This window comes from Protobothrops mucrosquamatus, unplaced genomic scaffold, assembly GCF_001527695.2.
Source record: "Protobothrops mucrosquamatus isolate PMUCROS unplaced genomic scaffold, P.Mucros_1.0 scaffold114, whole genome shotgun sequence".
NCBI classification, from domain to species: Eukaryota; Metazoa; Chordata; class Lepidosauria; order Squamata; family Viperidae; genus Protobothrops; species Protobothrops mucrosquamatus.
The window spans coordinates 120,319-131,357 of NW_015386486.1; the positions used below are offsets into that span (position 1 = coordinate 120,319).

The window sequence follows — 11,039 nt, forward strand, 5'->3', positions numbered from 1 at the left end:
AGGAGAAAATAAAAAAAGATGCTTAGGCTCTACTAACATTTTTGAAAAATGCTAAAATTAAGATTCAGGGGCAAAGGCATTGGGCAAAGGAATGTTACTATACTCTGAACTGGCAACAGGAGAACTAGGCCTTTCGCACAAAGATGAATTTCGTAAGGAATTTTTTTTTATTAAAGTCACAATTGCAATTTCCATTTGACAACAAAAGGTCCCATAAAATGCTGTCTCTAATAAATTATAATCAGCAGAGGTCAACTTTCATAGAAATTTCAGAGACATGCAGACGAATCGTTGTAAATGTTAATGTAATCTGACACATAAGAAAGTAAAAATATATACAGTAAATCAATTCTAATTTAAAAAGAACTGCATTTTATGGAAATTAGGCTTGTCCAGCTAGAGCAGGTAGGAGATAATTTTTAGGCACTAGGTATTATGCAATTCTACATACCCTTATTAACTAATTTTTCCCTCCTATGACTTTCCCCCCCCTCATATCCAGAATATTTAAAGGAAGGGCTCTTTGAGGAAAATCAACTTAAATGTGATCATACTACTATCTTACATTTGCAACAAAAAAGCTAAAGAAAAGCAGAACGGTGAATCTAATTACCTTATGTTCACACTAGGCTGATTAAAACATAAATTACATTGTGTTCATTACATGTGTTCATTTAATTTTATTGATATACTGTATTTTTCCGTGTATAAGACGCACCCTTGTATAAGACGCTCTGGCATGCGAATTTCTCTGTGCCAATCAGCTGTTTGGCGGAGCGCCGAACAGCTGAGCCAGAAAATCCGGACATTCGGCCAGCCGATGATCTTGCCCCCTCCCCTCTCTCGTTAGTGGCAAGCCCACAGGGGCTTGATACCTGCACCAGGCGGCATGGCAACTCACACAGGCATGCCCTGGGCTGCGGAGGTTACCATTATTTTTCCGTGTATAAGACGGTGCACTTGTATAAGACACACCTGATTTTTGAACAGGGTATTTGCAGGAAAAAAATAGCGTCTTATACACGGAAAAATACGGTACTGTATATCTCACTGTGCAAGAATTTTAGAGTCAATTTATGTTCTTTATATGCCTGAGATCAGCAGGTTTGGCCTGAAAGTCAAAATGTATTCACTATCACTGCAAATGACACCACTGGTCACAAAATTAGATAAGTAAAATATTTTTAGATTATTGCAATCATTTGTACAAGTACTGCAATTTCCAGAAATAATTATAAATTTATGCTGTATTTCATCTCTTTTATACAAGTTAATTTTTTTTTCATTTCTTTAAAAACATAAAGGAAAAAAATGCAAGCATGTCAGAAGACAAAGTATAAAGCATATGCTGTAATCAATCAAACAAAAATGTATCAATGACTATTAATATTTTTCCACATAATAAGCAATGACAGAACTCAATGCAGACATTTGAGTCTTACTATAATATAGAAGAAATAGCAGAACGTAAACGACAAAAAGAAAAGCATAACGCTTGACTTCAAAAAGAAGAAATATTGAACTTCTTCACTTAACTTTCATTTTTGTGATATCAGGAAGAAATACAGAAATATATTTAAAAAATTATCAGGAAGCAGCCAAAATTGATTATTTTATAATGCTGTATACGAAGAATGTATTTCCATAACTTTTAAAATTGTATGTGGCATTATCATTCATCTTTTCTTTTTTTCTCTCAGGAGAAAAACAGATTGTACCAAAAAACATGAGACAGTGGTTGGAATGGAAAAGTTGGAGATGGAGGGGAGTTAATAATTATTAAAGTCACATAAGAGCTATTTGAACTTACATTTTAGCTACCTTTATTACATATTACACTGCATTTAAAACTTGGAACATAGCAGATTGTGACACTGCAGGCGTCCTGTGTTTTGAAAAACTAAGTAAAAATAAACTAAAACAAGAATTGTGGGATGATCTGAAACATCAAAGGCTGCTGACCTAAGAAAAGACAAGTGGACTATCCTAGAAATAAAAAAAATGTGCTATGTACACATAAAACAGAAATAACAGAATCTGGAACCACAGGGAACACATATAAAATCACTTGTCAACAAACAACTATTAGCTAAGAATGCATTAACAATTTACAATTTGCAAAGATTGGAGAAAGGGGATAAAATATTATTGTATTTGAAATTGGCCATGCCAAAGCTGATTTAAAATCACTGGGGTGCTGTACACAGGAGTTATATGGAAATATAAAGCATATTATACTGTATAATTTAAACACTTTCCTTAAGGATTTAAGATGAAGTTAACCATCCTATTACCTTTAGGAAGCCACACAGGGTAAGAACATCATTGAGAAGTTAAGCTAAAATATGGGTGGTAATTAGACATTTAGGAAACACATGTTTAACAGTAGAGAGAATACTGAGCACAGTCAGGCAGGGACTTCATTCTCAATGGGTTCTGAAGAATAATGTTTCGTGTCCAATCCTTAATGGAGAAAAATTCTTTTCTGTGAATCCCATAGGATTTGGAGGAAACTCATCAACAACATTCCTGAATTGAAGCTGTTCTGTAACTAGGAATGGACTCAAAATCTTCCAAGCCAACTTGCAGGACGGATCAGTTATTGGAAACATTTGTTTGCAGTTTATTGCTGTCCAAGGAGGACAGGCCAGTTACCTAAAGTAAAGGCTGACATATTTTTGCCTCACACAAACATGTAGCTTTGGAACTTTTTTCTCAATGAAGTAAATGAACAAGGATCGTGTTTTTGACTTATTTGTTTAATTGAATCCTTGTTTAGTTTTAGGACTTGTGTGGAAAATAGATCATGTTATCTATCGGTCACATGTATGCAGAACTATTAAAAAGAATTCATAAACATTTTAGCATCACTGTAAATGAGAAGCTCAGAATCTTATCTTTACATAGTTTACATTTTCCCAGGCATTCTTTCTCCAACTAGAATAGCTTGGAAGTCAGACACAAAGAGAAACTCTTCAATATCACAGTTACAGTCAGAAAATGTATGGTTTTGCTACTAAGTTTGATGACATAACATTCTACATCGCTGGGGCAAATATGTACAGTAGTGGCCAAAATTGTGGAAACCTTTAGGGAAAAGTGTATTTTTGAGGTTTGATGGCTAATAATACCACTTTTTGGGGGGGAGTAGTACCATAAAATTATATATCAATGGAAAGATAATTTAATCAAGAATGTAATGCAACATAGTAATAATCAGAAAAAGGAAGCACAACTTGCTTAGGTTGATATCAGGTAGCTTTCCTTCATCTGATTGTAGCCAACGAGCATGAGTGTTTAGAGAGCCAATCAGGTGTCATCTTGTTTTGGCAATGAGCCAATCAGATCACAGTAGGATTCAGTTATTGATGTCATGTATTGAAGCTGAGAGGAGGACATTTGTCAGTGTGTTATGTAATCACTATCAAGTTGGTTGGGTTTTTTTTTCTTTCATTTAGTGAGCTTGTAAAACGTAATAAAATTAAAGTAATGGTGCAAAGAGTTGACTGGTTGCCCAGAAAGCGATGTAAAATAGTATTATTAAGTGAACGAGACTACAGTTATAAAGAAATTAGAAGAAAAATTGGTGGAAACTTAACCAAAGGTGGCATTTCTACTGTAAACTTTTCCCAAACGTTTTCCACAATTTTGGCCACTACTGTAGTTTAACTAATTAGCTAGGATCAGAAATTGCATGTGCATTACTCTTTTTGGAAAAAAATAAGCCAATGATAGAGGTTCAAACCTGTGCTCTAACAAAACCAAACAAAGCATATAGTTGCCATTCATAATGGTAACCTATTGCCATTCATAAATGATATACTAATTAACAATCACTTATTGTTAATTGCATGATTTGTGATACAATGGCTGTCTTAAAGTTCCATTTTTTAAGAATATGTTAAAAGTAACTGTTTTTATTAATTAAATCAAAATACCAGAAAAAGCACTACCTAGAACAATAGCTGCAGTAGGAATTTCGCTGGACTTCATCCGACAAATCCATTCTGCTTTCTTTTCTTTGAAATCTAAATGAGATTGTCTCAGAAATTTTATGAGGTTATCGAATAGGTTCTTATTCAAGTCCTCTTGTAGTTGCTGTAAAAAAAAAAAAAGAGCCTCAGGCTTTTTAACTAGATCCCAGAAGATTTGTAACTGTTTTTAGACAGCTACAAAAGATAAGTGAAATTATTACAAACTTAAAACATATAATGTATAAAATATATGATGCATTAGGTTTGCCTAACATTTATTTTATAGAGAACAAGACAGATTCTACTTTTGCATCTGAAGCTAAGGCCATAAAATGCATTCCATTATGTCTCTATATCTCTAGCTCAGGGGTAGGCAACCTTGGCTTTTATGACTCGTGGACTTCATCTTGTACATCTTGTGCTGCTCATAGCACTTTTAATAAACTTGTTTTTATTGCCGGGTTTTTTTTTTGCTAGATGGACAAAGCATCCACAATTATAGTCAAATTATATATTATAGTCTGCGAAGGAACTTATGAAATGCTACGACTATTTTTCCCATATTGACAAAATCTAGTAACTTATTAGTCCATCTCTCTATATTTATATGTATGTAGAAATTTCTACATAGGCATATATGCATTCCTGCATAGTGTTTATGCAGAAACACTTCATGCAGAAGTACATAACACCACAGTAAGAAATTATATTTGTTGATGCCGCTAGATTTACTCTCAAATAATTTATGCCACATGTACAGATGTTACTAAACTGTTTCCAGATTAATAATATTTCCCTCTGTATGAATACACTGACTGCAGTGAGAAGACTCATCCTCCATCAGGGAAAAAAATAGATATTTGTCTAAGGAACCTTATTCTAACTAACTGCATTGTTGCATAAACTCGTTCTTAAGAATTCATTTGAATCCACATTTAGAATCCTCAGGTTTCAGAAGTGATAAAGGAGAGAGAACAGAGTAATCACTATTTATAACTCACACTTTCTCCTGCAACCCTAATTATCCTCTCGTGTTGCTCAAGAGGTTGAAAAAGCCTTCAGAACTGGGAGGATCTGCTGGGGGACGCAAAAGGAAAGGGAAGCTAAAGCAGTGCATCCCCCACCCCCCATTTTCTAGCAGAAAAGCACCCTAGTTATTTTCATTCAAAGTGTTTGGATTCAACCTGTAACTGTAGAAAAATATCCATGCTTTATAGCAGCATGCATTATTGACTGAAAGAAGTCGAGAGAGAGAGAACTCGGTTCATATAAATACAGAATTCCTGTGTGAGCAGTGAGGAGTGCTGTCTCCCTTCGTAGGTATCACAGTGCTAACAGCAAACAGCCAGTTGCCAGTATGTATAACAGAACTATTTACAGTGAGAAATATTTCCATGTACAAGCAAAATTTCAGTGTGATCTCAAGGGTTCAGATTCACAACTGTTTGTAAATGCTTCTCTCCTGTAAACATTCACACTGCTCCCTGCTGCTTGCATGTTGAATTCTACACTTGCTTGTGTTACCTGTATGAAGTTATCATTCTGCTCAAAAAAATAAAAGAAAACAAAATTGTTGTTACTTCATTTAGTGTGATCGGCACTTTAAAATAGCTGATACTATTTGTTTATTTGGAAGGCTCTCTGGAGACTTCTTGAACAGACATGAAATCCATTTCCCAGTTAACTTTAAAAGCAATACTCACCTCTGTTTCAGATTTAATTTGTTTCCATAACAACAGACAAGTATCAAGTCGTAACTCACTATTATCCAAATCATTGTTTCCCTTATTGAAATAGTCAGCTAGAAAAACAAGACAGAAGAAGATGGTGTTCACTCTCAGTATTCGTAAATTAAGAGCTTTTCCCAAAAAATCCTTGAAAACCTTTAAGAGAGCACTAAAAAAAATATTGGGATTTATTTCTTTTCATCTGAGAGTAGAAGTTAAACACAAACTCAAACTTGCAGCTAGAAAAAAAGCTCAAGATGAAATAAAACAAATGTCTGAAATTAACATATATGTAGCCTCATTTGTATTTATATATACAAACTATCCTTCCCTTTTTTTTTCTAATTTGTGTTTCATTGCCTTGTCAAAGTGATAACTTTCATTTTATTACATACAAAATATTAGTCATGTAATTTTCATTTTGCTGCAGGAAATTTACAGTATCTATTGCACACTAACCTGCTGAAGACCTTTTTCTCTTGTTAGAATTTGGCTTGAATACAAAGCAGCCCTAAAGACAGAGAGAGAGAAAGAAATATTGATTCCATTAAACATTTTGTCCTAATTCTACACTGACAGAAATGACCTATTATAAGTGATGCACTTATTTAATTTTATATTTCCTTCATTAACATTTGCTCCTCCAAACTTCACCCTTTTTGCAACTGGAAAAACTAGAAACACTATCTTTTATTTATATAAAATTATTTTTATCTATGCAATTTTCAGTAAACTAAATAGACGTGAATGAGCTACTCCAAATAGTACAGAAGAAACCATATGTGTTTGTGTGCCGAATCAACCCACGTTAAAAACAAGTATGTGAATTCCATGGGGCTGGCATCAAAGGAAGATAATTATGTTTTATTGTGTATATATTCCCTAATGTCTCAACAAAGAACAATCAGAGTTTTATTCTAAGAAGAGTTTTATTCTAAGATGAACAAAGGATTTATTAAGTGGACTAACAAATATGCTACCTTCATTTTTACAAGAAATTGAATATCTGCAATTGCCACTGTTTCATAAAGGAATTTTTAGAATGTTTTCTTCATGGTAGGAAAAATACTTTTCAATATATTTTACTTCAAAATATGAATTTCAAAATAAATATTTTCTATCATGAAAAAAATTCAAATGCATAAAATTATATTTTACACAACATAATGTCACAATGTTCATAGTTTCAAAACAATAAGCAAAATTTTCAAAAATGTATACCGCCAAACAAAATAAAAGTTTGTTCTTATTTACTGTTTTTTTTAAAATTTCTAAAGATTTTATGTACAAAACCTTTAAATATGACAGGGTCATTTGATAAATATTGTGTTTATTCTTATATATATTTAATTATATTGATTTATTTATATTGATTTATTCACAAGAAATGACTGATATAGATTCACTTTCAGAGAAAGTATGAAGAGAATGCTGTTTTAAAAGCTGCCCATAACATGAAAATATTGTATATATCAAACAAAATATGCAATAGCCAAAAAGTGAGCTTTTCCTACATAATGCTGAATTTTTAGTATTCAAGAAGTATATCAATTATCTATTATCACAGTATGGTTTAAACATGAGTCATCGTAACACATGAAGGCTTTGCTGGCTCAGCCCAAAAGCTTATCTAGAATTGTACTTCATGCCTGTACAAACCCCCAATTATACAGGAAATCGGAATAAATCAAGACAGTCATTTACCCAAAACTGAATAAACAGATCTAACTCTCCTTTGTTATCAAACAAAAATTTAATTGTGTTGCACTGAAGCACCCGTGTGCTGAGACTTGCAATACTGCAACAACCTTATTAAAAACTGGGAGGAATAAATTATTTTCAGCTTGTGCAAATTACAATGATGGAGAGGGGAGAAGGATTTCAAGATCAATTTGATCTGTCTTCAGACTGGAGCTAACCTTAGAATACTATTATTGTTGTCATCCTAATCAGAGTCAGTCTTGTGATTGGATCACATTCATAATATTTTGGATTAGTGGTAGGATCACAGACACAGCTTTGGGAACTGATTGGGCAACAAAGACTCAGATTACAATTATGGAGAAGAATTAGGTCAGGGGTCTTCAAACTTGGTCCTTTTATGACTTGTGGACTTCAACTCCCAGAATTCCTCAGCCAGCGTGCCTGGCTGAGGAATTCTGGGCGTTGAAGTCCACAAGTCATAAAAGGACCAAGTTTGAAGACCCCTGAATTAGGTGGTTTTAACACACTACAACTGAAATCGTTTGAGCAATCAACTAAAACAGTCTTATGACAAGTTATGCAGATAGTCCTCAAGTTATAATGGCAATTAGGATTGGGATTTCCATTGCTAATTGATGCAGTCATTAAGTGAGAAGCTAATGTGACCATGACATGGGAAGAGATGGGAGACACAGGCAAATAAGCTGGTGGGTGAGAGCTATAGGTGGGGTGAGCACTGCAGGGAACAAAGGTGGGTGCTGGGAAAGGAAGAACAGGAGCCAGGGCCATGAGTTTTCCAAGCTATGTGCCACTGCTGGCCAGGGCAATCCTGCCAGGCAGTGGCCTTTTGGAGATACACCCACCCCATCTCCACCCCGCCCATGGTGCATGTCCAAAATGCTTGGCAGCAATTGGATATTTCCTCTGTGATAAGGCAGCTGGAGGAGGAGGGCCAACAGAGCCTTCACTCCTTAGGGCTTGAGACCAGATGGTGTTGATAAGTTCTGCAGAGGGGAGGCATGCAAAGCGAAAGTCAGCTGGTGGCATGGGGGGGGGGGAACAGATGATCATAAATGTGATCTGATGACTGTGAGGTGCTTTGATGATCAGAACTTTGAGGTTTGGTCTTATGTCCATTTTTTCAGTGGCATTATAACTTTAAAAAGTCACTGAATAAATGGACCAACCCATACTGGATTTAGACCAAAGGCTATATATTGGGTTTGGGAAGACACTGGGAGATCTCTAGAAGAGATGCTAAGAAAGAGTCAGAATAATATTTAAGAGAGGAATATAAATTCCTGCTTTCCTCCATATGCAACTAATCAGCCATTTCCCATGTTTAGTAAGCAGGGATAGCTCTCTAGATCCACCAGTCTTTGCTCCCAACTGTTGACTCAAGATTGTCAGTTTACCTGCACTTCATGGGGCCAAATAGGTTATTTGCTCAAGGAAAATGAACAAAAACAAAAACAAAAGACACAAAAAAAGCACTACCGTTATTTTTGCTTCTACTCTTTCCTCTGGATCCTGAAAGTTTTATTAGAAAATAAGAGCAATGAATAGTTGTAATCTAATGTTTAGTTTGGAAATATGCCCAGCTTCCCAGAAAAAGAACAACGGAAAAGCAGCAATTTTGCAGGAAGGGGAAAGCTACAGTTGGTGGCAAGCAGCATCCTTGTGGATCAGTCTTTGCAATTGTTATGACTTGTGTAGCACTCGTTTTGTGAGTTTTCAAAGAGCCCATGTTCCCCAAATCTTAGCCAAACCACCAGCCACAAACCTTTGGCGATCTCTTTTCTAGAGATACTGTGTACTGTCTAGCAAGAAAGCACTAAGAGGGGTTACACTATAGCTTCTTTCTACAAATACTAGGGAAAATAAAAGGCAAACTAATTACTTATGGAGATGCCTGTGTGGCTTTCCTGGCAGAAATAGTTAAATGGTTTGCTTTCTTCACTTCCCAGTGTAGCCTACCACTTTGGGATTTCCTGCATATATCCCATCAATATATTAACCAGATGTCTTTGTTGTTGTTAATTGCGAAGTCGTGTCCGACNAGGCTCTTCTCCAGTGAGTCCTTCCTTCTCATTAGGTGGCCAAAGTACTTGAGTTTCAACTTCAGGATCTGGCCTTCTAAAGAGCAGTCGGGGTTGATCTCTTCTAGGACTGACCGGTTTGAACACCTTGCAGTCCAAGGGACTCGCAGGAGTCTTCTCCAGCACCATAGTTCAAAGGCCTCAATTCTTTGTCGCTCAGCCTTTCTTATGGTCCAACTTTCTCATCCATACATTGCAACTGGGAAAACCATGGCCTTGACTATACGCCCTTTGTTGGCAGGGTGATGTCTCTGCTTTTTAGTATGCTGTCTAGATTTGCCATACCTTTCCTCCCCAGGAGCAAGCGTCTTTTAATTTCTTGGCTGCAGTCCCCATCGGAGGTGATCTTGGAGCCCAGGAAAATAAAATCTGTCACTACCTTCATTTCTTCCCCATCTATTTGCCAGGAATTGAGAGGGCCGGATGCCATGATCTTGGTTTTCTTAATGTTGAGTTTCAAGCCAACTTTTGCACTCTCCTTCTTCACCTGCATCAAGAGGCTCTTTAGTTCCTCTTCACTTTCTGCCATTACCATGATCAGCCAGGAAAGTGCATATTTTCTGGCATGAACATCTCCTTTCCTCACCTCACCCCCTCACCCCAAATGAGGGAAAACTTCTTTAACAGGGCTATTCCATCCGGGGGGGGAAAAAGACGCCTCCTTTCTACTATGCTGCCTCCTAAACAGCATGGAACAGCAATGGGACGACAGGAGAGTTGTGAACAATGCAGACTGAGGGACTTGACCGGGCGAAAAGGACAATAACCACAATCACATTTTTTTTCCAGACTCCTGGCTTTGCTTTTTCTCCACTTAGTGTCTTCCTTTCGGGCCAACAACCTTTTCTGCCAGTTTTCCATCTTCCCAAAAAGAAAGAAAGAAAGAAAGGAAGGAAGGAAGGAAGGAAGGAAGGAAGGAAGGAAGGAAGGAAGGAAGATAGAAAGAAAGAAAGGAAGGAAGACAGACAGACAGACAGACAGACAGACAGACAGACAGACAGAAAGAAAGACAGAAAGAAAGAAAGAAAGAGGCGAGATGTCGCCGCCGCGCAACACAACACACACTCAGCTGGAAAGCCACCAAACTACAGCTTCAGCGAACCCATATGCGCATGCCCGAAGAGGGAGGGACATTGTTAAGCGACCACCAGGATCGCCAACTGACTCCCTCACGCAGACCCAAAAGCGAGGCGTCCGTTCGATTCCTCGAGGGAGGAGACTGAATCCACTCCCTCTCCTTCCGACTCACCTTGGAAACCGAGCACGTGCTCATGGCGAAGGCTGAAGCCTCCTTCGGCGCCAAGCTGGACCTCCAACATTCGTGAACGGACTTCCGGAAGGACACCTTTCCCCCCCTATTCACGTTCACACGCGCACTTCCGGAATTAGGAGCGTGCAGCCGTTTCTTTCCCGCCCTGCGAATGCTATGGTCTAGCCCAGGGGTAGGCAACCTTGGCTCTTTTATGACTCGTGGACTTCAACTCCCAGCATAGCTGGCTCAGGAATTCTGGGAGTTGAAGTCCATGAGTCATAAA

General features: G+C 37.1%; 1 protein-coding gene across 1 annotated transcript in view; it reads right to left on the reverse strand.

Moving 5' to 3' along the window:
• The window catches only part of ORC3 (origin recognition complex subunit 3), a gene marked incomplete in the record, with an annotated part of 40,949 nt that extends 30,006 nt beyond the window's left edge, over positions 1-10,943 (reverse strand). Inside the window, 4 exon segments of the mRNA XM_015812849.1 lie at positions 3,954-4,098; positions 5,678-5,775; positions 6,161-6,212; positions 10,754-10,943. Coding sequence (XP_015668335.1) covers positions 3,954-4,098; positions 5,678-5,775; positions 6,161-6,212; positions 10,754-10,777 — 319 coding nt within the window.
• Positions 10,944-11,039: the final 96 nt, after the last annotated feature.